Below are 14,561 nucleotides of genomic sequence, written 5' to 3'. Positions count from 1 at the left end.
CTTCTTTGTTCTTCAACACAAGAAACGACAAAAGTAATTTCATAAAAAAGAACTTTTTGATACATGTCAACAGAGATAAAATGTTAATATTTTGCCTGTCAGAAAAAATCATTTTTGCCACAGAGTAAAACAAGATATTTCAACTATATTATTTATCTATGGGCAAACTGCATTAAATGCAATAGCCCACCGAACGGGCAAACGATACAAGTGGCCTCTGACGTCAGAACCCAGCTCTCGCTTTTGAAGTTGTTTGAAACGGAAATTTTAGGCGCGGAACTTTGATCAGATGTTGTACGTACACTATTCATTGTTAAGACTTAATATTTTGAATATACCATTTTAAAACATAAATTAACAATTTTTTGCAAAAAAATTTTTTAGTGCAAGTTCCCTATTGAGAAAGACGATTTTGACTTTAAACTGACGTACACTTAAAAGTTCAGGTTAAACTGGAGTTGAACTCGATATGAGAAATTGGCTCTTATTGTCCGATTTTTCACTATGCATGTCTATTAAAAAAATATTAAATGTATTCTAAATAAACAACTATTCGACGATTTATCTGACAATGTCCCAAAACCACTGATTTTGTGCACAATGCATTTGGATGTTTACTCTTTGCACTAACGCGTTGAACTGACGTGCCCTCTCCTTGATTCACTACCTGAATGACCTTCGCGGTTTGAGATATTTCTGTACAATTGTAAGTGTCTTCGGTTTGGCGTATGTAGTTTATGCCGTATATCTACTCTGTACCAAAGCTTTTATTGTATGTTCTCAAAATAATTAAAGATATTTAATTTAATATAAGTACTGTAGAAAAATGTGTAATATATGTTTAAGATGTTTGACCCTATTTTTGAATTAGTTCGGTAATTTAAGAGTATTGATTAGCACATCTTTCTTATTCTATTTTTACTTGTCTTCCATTTTGTATATTGTTCCTGTACCTTCTAATCAAATGATACAAACTGAATTGTAGATTATAGACTATGTAAGTTAATGTAGGCTGTTTAGCTTCTGTACACCTCGACCTAACAAGATCTTTTGTGTGGAATCCTAATCCAATTGGATCCTATAGTAGAAGCCAGTTAGAACGCAGTACAGGTAGCATAGGGCAATGTATTTCTTACGGGAGAACGGCCGACCACATTGCCGGTTTGCCCCGAGCGGATTTAATCAGGTTTGCCGGATCAGGACCGGATTTGGTAATCATAGCACTGGAATATACGCTCGCACAATAATTGCGTACGGTTGTATAAAAGACAATCATTATTAAAAATGTATAAACATTTTCAATTTCTTTACAACACGAAAATGCTGCAGCTGCATAATACTCTAGTTAAATCGGAGAGTGCTGGAAGAGTTTATACCGGTTTCGGAGGTCTTTTCCCACTCATCAGTAGTCCCATATCCTCTTCTCTCCGATTATCCTAGGTATCATACTTTGGCCCTTCCGAATTACAAAGAAAGAAATGTCACGGATGAACTAGAGCCATCTACCGAAAAACAAAGTAAGTTATCAATCAAAGTAGCACAGAAAACAACAATAAATATCGTTCCGATACCACCAGATTGACAACAGGTGGAATATTTTCTTTGGTTACACCTCCTGAGATTTTCAAAATTTATAAATCATACAGGATGCCGAGGAAATTAAGATGAGAGAATTTTAAATAATTCACAACTCATCTGCTCAGCGTGGTAAAGTTCCAACAAGAAAGATTCCTTAATACTCCTACAAAAGCGTAAATGAATTAAAAATGTATAAACATTTTCAATTTCTTTGCAACACGAAAATGCAGCAGCTGCATAATACTCTGCTTAAATCGTTGAGTGCAGGAAGAGTCTATACCGGTTTCGGAGGTCTTTCCCCCCTCATCAGTAGTCCCATATCCTCTTCTCTTCGATTTCCCCAGGTATCATACTTTGGGCCCTTCCGATTTGCAAAGAAAGAAATGTCACGGATGAACTATACCTCGTCCAATTTACTTACCGTTGCACGTCATCCGCGCCATAGCCTGTGACACGATACCAACACGAAATATTTAGGCGGTGGGTGTGTTCTTTTATAGAATCAAAATGATTCTAAAAGGGAACACACCTACCGCCTAGATATTTCGTGTTGGTATCGTGTCACAGGCTATGGGGCGGATGACGTGCAACGGTAAGTAAATTGGACGAGGTATAGAGCCATCTACCGAAAAACAAAGTAAGATCAATCGAAGTAGCACGGAAAACGACAATAAATATCGTTCCCATACCACAGCAGCTGCATTTTCGTGTTGCAAAGAAATTGAAAATGTTTATACATTTTTAATTCATTTACTCTTTTGTAGGAGTATTAAGGAATCTTTCTTGTTGGAATTTTTACCACGCTGAGCAGATGAGTTGAGAATTATTTATAATTTTTGAAAATCTCGGGAGGTTGTAACCAAAGAAAATATTCCACCTGTTGTCAATCTGGTGGTATGGGAAACATCGATGTATAAATAAGAGATTATCGAACTAAACAGTAACATGAAGAAAGATACTACAAAAAAAGTAAAATATATCAAAAACTCATTGTCGATAGCTTATCTATCGTCGTAAGACCAACTGCATTCCAACTGTGGCTTCTACTATAGAGTGCTAATAATTCTGGCGAAGTTGATCAGATTTCTAGAGGCATATTCTTGATCTTGGACGGTGTAAGGGACACTGGGGAAAATATTATGATACCTATGGTCTGAAAAGTAAGAACTTCCAAGATATACAGGATAAAATTCTGAACGTACCTTATCAATTTGTGCATTGAATTCCAAACTCTTTGCCTGATGTAGTGCAGATGTAAACAAGGTGCTAAAATTATTTAATAATACTAAAATAAGAAAATTACTTCACTTGATTTAGCTTTGTTTGAAGTGTATCATGACCATTTTTTATTGCATATTCTGATTCTACGGATTTGTTTGTGAAAACACAGCATAATAAAACAAAGTTGGAGGTGTGGGACATTTTTTGAATGATATATTTTAAGTATTATGTAGTTAAAATGAAATATTAAATTGAAGTAAGTAAGGAGCTGCAAATATCCCATGTCACTAATAGGGGTGGGACACTACTAGGGTGTCGGGGACAGGATGTTATAAATGTTTTTTTATATAATAAAAACTTCTCTTTATTTTACATTGTATTTTGATAAATTTTATCCTCCTCAGACTCGGATATATTTCAAGGTCATCATCTGTATCTTTATAAAATTTGTACTTCCTCAGACGAAGAATCAGAATCTTCACAAACTTTCTTATGAGTTACAGTGTGTCTGCGTAACTTAAAACCATATGGGTAGCTTTTTTAATATAAATTTTACGAAAAAAAGTTATTCTTCATAAAGTGCTCTGCATAGTCTAAAACCTAAGATGCAATCATCAGATATCAAATTTTATCAATAATATACGAGGTATGTCAAAAAATATGAATTTCGCTCAAGAGTAAAGTGCCTTTATATTTCACAATATCAAAAATTTTTATTAAGAAAAGTTGTTTGTAATTAAAAATTATGTTATAATATGCATTTACACTCTTCTAATTGAAAAAAATATTTTAAATATTTTCCTCAAATTACGGATACGTAACATCATTTTTATTTAAGATGACTCCGTCCAGAATTAGCCATACGGCTCACACTCCCTCCAAGGGGAAAATTGACTCATCCCAGATAATCAAAAGATTGAGCTCTGGTGGGACTCTTTCCGTGTTATCGAGTCCTAGGTGACTTGGAATGCAGGTGTATCTCCCAAAAAGCAGACCCAGCTTTTTTATGCTTTCGAGGAGGGTCTTCGGAATGACTCCAGTACTAGACATGATAATCGGTATCGTCTGGGTACTTTGCATTCTCCATTGCCTTCGTATTTGAATTTCTAGATCTCCGTACTTGGCGATTTTTTCAGTGAATTTACTTAGTAGATTATTGTTGTTAGGTATCGCCACATCAATTAGTGTTGTTTGTGTTGTTAATTTATTAACTAGTACGAGATCTGGTCTATTATGTGCCACTGTTTGGTCTGTGAGCACAGTGCGGTCCCAGTATAGCTTGTAGTTGCCATCCTCAAGCATACTCTCAGGGACGTATTGATAATACGGGAGATGGTCCGTTTGGAGAAGTCCCAGCTTGATAGCTATCTCTTGATGAAGGATTTTTCCCACTGCGTCATGCCGTTCCTTGTATTCAGTTGCAGCAAATGCCTGGCAGCCCCCTGTAAGATGTTGGATGGTTTCTTGGGCTTGACATCCATATCGGCATCTGTCGTTTTGAACCTGAGGGTCTTTGATGATATATTTCAGGTAATTTCTGGTTGGTATAACCTGATCCTGAATGGCCAGTAATGAACCCTCCGTTTCAGGGAACATCTTTCCTGATGTCAACCAGTAGTTCGACGCTATATTGTCGACATAATCTTGGCTGACCTCATTGGGATGTCGCCCGTGCAGAAGTTCACCCATCCAGGCGCGCACTTTTTCGTCCTTAGTAAGGTGGTTTATGCGCAGTTCTGCTTCCCTCAGTTTGATCGGTGTTGTGTCATCTACTGCGCAGATAGCGCGATGTAGAGTAGATGTCTCAGCCTGCATCTAAAAATAAGTTCTTAAATTAGCTATTTGTTTATCTAATTGCTCACCTATATCCATAAGTCCTCTTCCTCCTAGATTTCGTGGTAATGTTGTTCTTTCTACTGCACTTTTAGGATGGTGTTTTTGTGCCTTTGTGAGGTGTGTTCGTACTTTTCGCTGAAGAGCTTCTATATCTGTTTTTGTCCACTTAACAAAACCAAATGAGTAGCTAAGCGCGGAACATGCGTAGGTGTTTAGTGCCCTAAACAAATTTCTACTGTTAAGGTCTGAGCGAAGCAGCTATTTTATCCTTCGTATAAACTCAGTAGATAACTCCGTTATTAATAATTTTGCGAAAAAAGTTATTCTTTATAAAAATGTCTGAATAGTCAAAAAACTAAGATGCAATCATAAGATATCAATTTTTTTCAATTTTATATGAGGTATTTCAAAAAATATAAATTTCGCTCAAGAGTAAAAAACCTTTATAGTTCACAATATTTCAACTAGAAGGATGCAATTGCATATTGAAACATAGTTTTTAATTCTGAAGAACGTTTTATAATAACAAATTTCTATTGTGAAAAATAAAGGTACTCTCAGCGAAATTCCTATTTTTCGATATACCTCGTATAAAATTGACAAAATTTAATATCTTATAATGTTATTTTAGTTGTCAGACTATGCAGAACGTTTTAGAAAGAATAAATTTTTTTCCTAAAATTAATTTTTTTTTTAATTTTTTTTTTCAATTAGTAAAGTGTAAATGCAGATTATAACATAATTTTTAATTACAAACAACTTTTCTCAATGACAATTTTCGATATTGTGAAATAAAAGGCACTTTACTCTTGAGCGAAATTCATATTTTTTGACATACTTCGTATATTATTGATAAAATTTGATATCTGATTGCGTCTTAGGTTTTAGACTATGCAAAGCACTTTATAAAGAATAACTTTTTTTCGTAAAATTCATATTAAAAAAGTTTGCCATATGGTTCCAAGTTATACAGACACACTGTATATTACGGATGGCTGTAGTTGATTTAGCAGACTTCTTCCTTTCTCTCTCTCTCTCGAGCTAATCTTTGGGTCTCTGCTTTCTCTGGTGTACTAGTTAAAATACGACTTCTGCCTCTTCCTCGTCAAGCTACTTTTAAGAAGTACCATTAGCTTATTAGGAATTATATGACATTACTAAAGCTCTTGAATACTGAATCAATAGGTATAATATTGCACTTATTTAACACAGTATACAATACTGGTATTGTACCTCAAGAGTGACTGTTGTCTACATTCGTTACACTGCCAAAGAAATCCAATGCAAAAGAATGTTCAAAACATCGAACAATATCTTTAATGAGCCATCTACTAAAGATAAGATAAAAGGACTAGGTACTCGAGAAGCTCTCTTCGGTTTGAATGTTCTTACACAAAGATGCCTAGACGTTAATCAAGAAGTACATGCATGTTTTATCGATTTTGAAAAGGCGTTTGACAGAGTACGCCACGATAGGCTAAGAGACATTCTTGAAAGAAAAGACATAGATAATAAAGATCTGCGAATAATTCTCAACTTATATTGGAATCAGAAAGCTAACATCAAAATAGAAAATGAGATATCAAAAGCAATAGAAATACGTAGAGGAGTACGACAGGGATGCATTTTGTCACCAGTGCTATTTAATTTATATAGTGAAAGCATCTGCCAGGAAGCCCTTTTGCAAGCAAATGAAGGAAAAATAATCAATGGAGAGGTTGTAAATAATATTCGATACGTGGACGACACTGTACTAGTTGCAAGAACGGTAGAAGAATTACAACGATTACTTACAAACATAAATATTACTTGCAACAATTATGGCATAAACATTAATATAAAAAAAAACCAAGTATATGGTCTTCAGTAAAAACATGACACAACCAGCACATATTAGTATAAACGGCTTTGAAATTGAAAAAGTATCAAGTTACAAATACTTGGGAACTTTAATAAACGAAACTGGAGACCAAAACAATGAAATAAAAAGACGTATCAAAATTGCCAGGGCCACCTTCATAAAGATGAGAAAATTATTCTGCAACAGAGATATAAGCATCACTCTACGATTAAGAATGCCAAGAGGCTACGTATTTAACAGCTACGATATGATGTAGAGGCCTGGACTCTCAAAACAGAACAACATAAAAAATATTGAAAGTTTAGAGATGTGGTGCTACCGTCGAATGCTGAAGATAAGTTGGGTTGAAAGAATCACAAACCTTGAAGTAATACGAAGGATAGGAAGAGACCCAGAAATTTTGTTAACGATAAAACGAAGAAAACTCGAGTACTTGGGTTACCTGATGAGAGTTCATAAATACGCATTACTTCAAAATATAATGCAAGGAAAAATAGAAGGAAAACGGAATCCAGGCCGTAGAATAATGTCATGGTTGCGGAATTTGAGAGTGCTTTGGCTGTACCACTAATGAACTTTTTTAGGTTTGCTGTAAACAAGGCCAGGGTAGCCTTGATCATTTCCAATCTCCGATAGGAGTGGCACAAGAAGAAGAGGGAGGGATTCTGCTTCGCTGAATGGTTCACTGTTGAAAGGGTATATGCCAGTCTTTCGAAACCCAGAAATAATAAATATGTTCTTGTGCGTTACAGCCAATGGGTAAGCTTGCCCCACAAGATCACATATGCGGTAGATGGATATAGTTTTGCTTGGCTGATTCAACAACCAATCATAAACTTATGGGACATAGACCGACACATTGAGGGGCTGAAGTCTGTGGCTAAATTGTGGTGGAAACGTTAAAATTATAACTTCCTTTTCTTTTGCTTTCATTATCACTTCTAGACCCATATGGCTCTCGTAATTATCTATCATCAAAAATATTGGTTGGTCCTTAGTGAGTTTTGTTCGATTAATTATGTGTTCTAAACTCTTTAAAAAGATCACTTGATATCCAATCTGTCTGGCTACTTAGTGCAAGTCTTCCTGGAGGTGCGTGCACCTTTCAACTCCTTATATTTGATTCTGGGAAACACAAAAAAATGATACAAGCAGTACTACATCTGGTGAGAAAGTACAGAACTGATAGTTCACAATAAAGATGGGAAATTTGAACTGTACCTCACCTTCCTTGTCGCACACCTCCCACTTCTCCACTATAATAAAACATAAGTGAGATACCAATTAAATTAATTGATAATGTATTTTTTTGTATTCTGAGAAAATAGTTTTCCACTCCGATATTCAAGAATAGGGTCAAGTGCAGTGGTAGTACAATTTTTCATTTGATAACAAAAACTGAGTTATACTAAATGGTGCTACTATTTGCTGAAGTATTTTTTAGAAAAATAGTGAGCTCAAAGAAGCCACACAAGCTTTAGAACCAGTCTATTGTAGCTCAAATAATGAATAAATTAGTATTAGTGGTAAACCTATTTAGTGTAATTCAGGATTGAGTCTAAAAGCAACATACTTCTACTGCTTGGAAAGTTTTAAGTGCTTACTCGTAAATCCATTCTTTATGTCATTAAATGTATTAGTTCTTAAATGTTTTTATAGATTTTACCATTTAGTTCATAGGAGTAAATAATGTCCTATTTTTATACAATTAACTTCAAAATTTTTGTGTGGAACTAAAATATTTTCCGTAAAATACATAACTACAAAGTAAACTTCTTTTTGTTTTTTTTATTAATAAACCAAAAAATTCCTTTCATTTCTTTGTGGGTTGTTATTCTTAAATACAACATTGCCAAATTTAATTCCTGGTTCCAAGAATCACATTTTACACAACCTCAAATTTTAAAATCTGAATTTCTTCATGTAAAAACATCAGCCATAACCAAGAAAGAAACTGAACCAGACAACATACCAGCTGAAGAATTCTTAAAAATTATACAAGAGGACATTATTTCCCTAGATAAGCTTTTTAATGACGTGTATACTACATACTTACTGGTGATATACCTGAGAAATAGCTTAAGTCTGTTTTATAGTAATTTTGAAGAAGCAGTGAGCAAAAAGATGCGACGAATTAATCTGATGAGCCACACATGGAAAAATTTTATTCGCATTATTCATGAGTGAATAAGAAGTCATTACGAAAGAGACCTAGATGAAACCAAGTTTGGATTTAGGTTAGCGATGGGCTTTCCATGAGGCACCTTTTTGTAAATGTTCTTCTTCAAATGCCGCGATCAACGTAAAGATATTTATGTGGCTTTCATTGATAACGAAAAGGCTTTCGATAGAGTACAGCAACCGAAGGCATTGATGGTAGAGACCTACGTATCATAGGAATCTTGTACTTTAAGCGTTATTTAAGTAAAAAGCAGTCATATGAGTCGATGGAAGATTAACTGACAAATGTTGGATTCAAACAGGAGTCATGCATTTTATCGCCGCTGTTATTTAATATGTATTCGGATATAATTTTCAAACAGGCTTGGCACCAGGTGAAATATTACAATTACTAGGTGACAAAGTACATATTACATATCATCCATTATATCTGTGTCGCTATTTGGAATTCAGGAAAATGACCATCTGAATGGTGTACCCCAATTTATATCCCACTACACAAAAAAGGAACTACTACCGCACACTCACTAATAACACATGCTAGTAAAATCTTATTGCATATCATCAAAAACGGATTAAAAACCTATCTACATTACTAAATACATCAGGAACAAGCGGAGTTTGTAAACGGTAAAGGTACACGGGAACAAATCCTGAACCTGAAACAACTCATTGAAAAGTCGTAGAGAATTTCAAGTACCTATGATTATATGCTTCGTTGACTACCAAAAGGCATTTGATTGTGAAAGCTGGATAAATCTGTGGTCCATTTTAATATAAGTGGGCACACCAATGCACCTGGTGACACTTATTAAAAATCTGTAGCAGTCCAATATAGCAACAGTACGGCTAGATCAGAAGTTCTCAAACCAATTCAAGACCGAGAGAGGTGGTAGACAAGGATGCGTGTTGTCACCTGACTTATTCAATATTTATGGTGAATATGTCACGAGGATGGCTTTAGAAGGATGGGCTGGTGGAGTAACAGTAGCTGGTAGGAAAATCTCCAATTTAAGATTTGCTGATGACACTACACTTATAGCAGAAAAAAAGCAAGAAATGTTTGATCTCCTACGAAGAGTTGAGTACGAAAGCAATAAAGTTGGTCTGAAAATCAATAAAACTAAAACAAAAATAATGATGGTCGACAGATTCCACACTATTCTGACCAACTGACTAACATGTTACAAGAATACCAGATAGTAAACAGCTTTGTCTATCTCGGGTCTAGTATAACTAACGATGGTAACTGTGAAGCAGAAGTTGGGAGACGTATTCGTATGGCAAAAATGCGATGAGTCGCTTCACTAAAGTTTGGAAAGACAGAGCTATCTCTCAAAATATCAAGATGAGACTGGTGAATGCCCTTACATTATCAATATTTCTATACGGGCCAGAGACTTGGACTGTTTGTGCATGCGAGCGCTAAAAAATTTATGCCTTTGAGATGTGGTGCTGGAGAAGAATGCTGCGCATACCTTGGACAGCTTATAGAACAAACATTTACATTCTAAACTAACTCGAGATTAAAAGAGGCTGTCCACAATATGTCTGCAATTCTTCGGTCACGTGATTCGCAGTGGTGACGATAGTTTGGAGAGATTAATTGTTTCTGGAAACGTTCCGGGAAGAGGACGATCGCCAACTAGATGGTCCGACCAAATTAAGAATTCAGCTGGAAACTCATTCTGCGAAGGCCGCGTCTCATCATCAAATAATTTAATCAAACAGTTTGAGCAAACTCCGGAAGTACAGCCGGTTCCTAAAAAAACTGATACGGCTCTTAGTACGATTTGATCATGTTGAGCAGTGTATTTGATTGATCTGACATATTTATTATGACAGACAAATAGTAAAATAAACAAACAACAAACAACTGATTACATATTATCTTAATTCATAAATTGTACTAATTATTAAGGTCTAAATGTTTATATTATTTTGAATTCCTGTATTTTATAAAGAGTATATAAATGATAGTTTTTACATCAAATAGATCACATAATTATTGTAAACGTGGATTATACAACAAAACAAATTAATATTCATTTCAGCCCTGTAACTTATTAAAATAAATATTATAGAAGTTTTCAGGGACTTTCAGCCCTCGGTAATAATGTAGTCTTTCATTCTGAGTTTAAATTTTTCAAAAATATTTATTAGTTTTCTCAGGATACGAAAAAAATGAATACAATTAAAATACATTAAGAATTTTGACATGCGTCACAATTTTGCATTAACTCAATGTAAAATTCTAAACTGTTGAATTCCAGCTTCCCTAATTATTTGACATCAAAAGACATTAGAAACTATTTGTAGAGGATTGAAATCTGTATTGAAAACAACTGTTAAAATTGGTCTACGTAATTAAACATATTCCAAAATTTTGTAAAAATGTAATACATATCAGTTTTCAGCCTGTATTGTTTAAAAACAATACAGTTGATAAGATACTCTCAGTTGCGGAGAAAGTATTAATAATAAAGATTAATAATAAAGTCTAATAACCGTGGAACAGAATAAGCTATCTGACAAATTTTAAGATTTGGCAGTGACATTGACAGTATGTAAATATTAAGTATTTATCCTTCAAAATACACTGCTCAATTTTCTACAAAATACGCTTCAAGAGTCGTATCAGTTTTTTTTGGAACCAGGTGTACGTCAAAGTGACGTCACAAAGCTCTTAAGGCCGCGTCTCACCATCAAATAATTTGATCAAACAGTTTGAGCAAACTGCGGAAGTACGTCAAAGTGACGTCTCAACTGCAGTTTTTTTGAAATTTTAAAAATCTGTGCTCTCACTATCAGTCTAGTTTGATCAAATTTTTTGTATAGGGCTTTTCATTCACAGTCATTTGTTTCGAGCTTCTGTCATGTGTCACATAATATTAATATATCTACGTCGTACGTTATTGCTATATACCAATGATACAAACCAAAGACGTATGACGTAGATATATTAATATTATGTGACACATGACAGAAGCTCGAAACAAATGACAATCGATGAAAAGCCCTAATAGGGCTTTTCATCGATTGTCATTTGCTGCTGAGGCAGCTCGCACAACGTTTCTAAAAATGAAATCATTCTTCTGTAACCACAGCTTGAACCTAAAAGTACGTCAAAGAATGATAAAATGCTATTTTTGGTCAGTGTTGTTACATGGCACCGAGACCTGAACCCTGAAGGCTGATACGATCAAGCGACTAGAGGTGTGGTTGCATAGAAATATATGGGAAATATTATACAAAAGTGCATTTAATGTATATAATATAGCTCAAAAGGCCTTAAAAGCCCATGGCTTGGAATTTCTCCACGGTTTTTCTCCATTTTCTCCTGTCCATAGCCGCAGTTCTCCAATTTGATATCCTGATTGTTTCCAGGTCTTCCTTACATGCTTCTAGCCACTTTTTCCTGGATCGTCCTCTTCTCCTCTTTCCTTCCCCTCTCAGCAGCGAGTCCTTTGCCCACCTTCCGTCAGCCATTCTCGCAAGATGACCTAACCAACTTAGTCTCTTTGTTCTGACCATCTGGCTTATTTCTGGTTTTCGGTACAGCTCTCTGATCTCTGCATTTTTTTCGTCTCCTCCAAACGTCTTCATCGTTTTTTACTCCCCCGAATATCTTCCTTAGGACACTCCGCTCCCAGATGTTCAGCATATTTTCTTGATTTTTGTTCATGCATGACCCATGTTTCGCTCCCGTAAAGAACTGTGGACTGGATCACTGTTCGGTAGAGTCTTAATTTTGCCTCTCTGGAGATGTTTTTGGCTCTTAATAGTTTGTGTAGGGCTCCGACTGTCTTCCTTCCTCTCGAAATCCTTTTTTCAATTTCTTGGTTTTCTTCCCCTTTACTTGTTAGCGTTACTCCTAGATACTCAAACTCCCTCACCGTTTTGAAGCAATACTCTTTATTCTCGTTGTTTGTGGGAGTTTTCAGTTGTGTATCTCCATCTGAGGTCTGTCCCATTTCCATATACTTTGTTTTTTGATCATTAATTATCAGTCCATACTGCTTAGTCTTTACTTCAAAGAGTTTGAAAATCCTCAGCAGTTCCCTTTCCGTTCTTGCCATTAGCACTACATCGTCCGCAAAGGCCAGAACCTGGTTTCTGTGGTCAAAGATTATACCTTTCGTTCGTATTCCACTCTCTCTCAATATTGCCTCCAACAAGAAATTGAAAAGTACTGTGGACAGCGGATCTCCCTGCTTTAATCCCCTTTTAACTTCAAATTTTCCTGATAGGCTTCCTTCTATCCTTACTCTATTGTCGGTCTTCACTAAGGTCATTTTTACGAGTCTGATCATCTTTTCCGGAATTCCAAGTACCTATGTACTCTTTAGGGCCTGGTACAAACGCCTTCTTATCACAGAATCGTAAGCTTGTTTGAAATCTATAAAGAGGTTTAACTTTAACTGTTGCTCGTATGTACTGCTCTGAATCATTTTCAACACGAGTATTTGATCTGTGGTGGATCTGCCCTTTTTGAATCCTCCCTGGTATTCACCAACCTGCTCGTTTAAGTGCCTTTCCAGTCTGCTTCTTACGACTCTGGCGAGTACCTTTTAATGGCGAGCATTTAATGTAGAACTAGTAAAATATTTAGTTGGATCCAAAGAAAAATGATAAACTGTAGATAATGATATATAGTCACTAAAATAAAAATAGAAGAACGTTTCAAATTCAAACAAATGTTGTGTCATGTTGTTTTCAATAAGAGCCGCGTGGCACACTGTAGATGTCTGGTTAGCATAGAAACGGGAGCCTCGCGGCCGAGCGACCCATTTTTTTTAACATTATGGCAGCCAACGTGTTAACAATGAATTCAACGGATTTCATCTGCGAGTGGAATGCAGAATGTTAGGCAAAACTTATTACATTAAGAACATGACGTAAATGTCAACGTCAACATTGAATTTACTTACATATGTCAACTTCTCAACTTTTTACAAATGGAATGACAGGAGAAACAATTTTGTAACATTTTTGTTTGTATTTGCTATTTAACATAGTTGAAATTAATTGACATGCTATGGCAATTAAAATATAGTATTATAAGCTTCAGTAAAATATTTTATTAATTGAAAAAAGTGCACTAAATTATCCATTTTTGGTGAAAGTTATAAATCATGTATTTCAATAAAATATTGTAAGGAGTGACTAAAGACCATGGATCTGGCTAAATCATTATTTGAAACTAGGAACCATGAAGGTTACGTTGGAAAAGAAGCTAACACGGTAACTATTATTTTTCAGATGTTTAGATTTTCTTCTATTTGTGCCCTTACCACAGGTTACCATGTTTTAAACAATCTGTTTATCTGTGTATCCCACAATATCATTTTTGACTGCAGACCTACCATTCATTTCTCCATTGTTCTGTTTCTTGAGCTAGACTCATTCCAACTACATGTAATTTTACATCATATAATCATATGGTTAGCAATATGTTGTATCTTCTGCACATATATTTCTTATACATCTCTGTACATAACTTCCACTAGGTATCATCTGTTCTTTATTCTATATTCCTGACTTTATTAACTCTGTGGTCTATTTATTTCTATGTCCCAGTGTAGCAAGTTTAAGTTTATAATAAAACTTAGTTGCTTTTGTATATCGACGGTCTAATTCTAATAGCCTGTATCTGACAAAAGAGGTTTTTTACAGTAGGAGGTTTTTCTGTTTTTTGCAATACCCCATATCTTTAAAAATATTCATAAAAAAATTACAACAATTTCCTGTATCGGGATATTGCTGTAATAATATCCCGTATCGACTCAAACAAATTATTATGATACAGGGAATTTCTTATCAATTTTATAGATATTCAGTTACGGGGTATTAGAAGACCTGTATTAGAGGTTCCTAGAATTGT

At 35.1% G+C, this 14,561-nt stretch overlaps 1 protein-coding gene across 1 annotated transcript in view; it reads left to right on the top strand.

The window, feature by feature from the left end:
* Window positions 1–13,625: 13,625 nt before the first annotated feature.
* Window positions 13,626–14,561, top strand: part of LOC114325146 (small G protein signaling modulator 3 homolog) — a 28,332-nt gene continuing 27,396 nt past the window's right edge. Inside the window, exon 1 of the mRNA XM_050663527.1 lies at window positions 13,626–13,921. Coding sequence (XP_050519484.1) covers window positions 13,853–13,921 — 69 coding nt within the window. The 5' untranslated portion in view covers window positions 13,626–13,852. The remainder of the gene's footprint in view (window positions 13,922–14,561) is intronic.

Source organism: Diabrotica virgifera, chromosome 10 (assembly GCF_917563875.1).
Source record: "Diabrotica virgifera virgifera chromosome 10, PGI_DIABVI_V3a".
Lineage (NCBI taxonomy): Eukaryota > Metazoa > Arthropoda > Insecta > Coleoptera > Chrysomelidae > Diabrotica > Diabrotica virgifera.
This window is presented reverse-complemented; position numbering and strand designations above follow the sequence as displayed.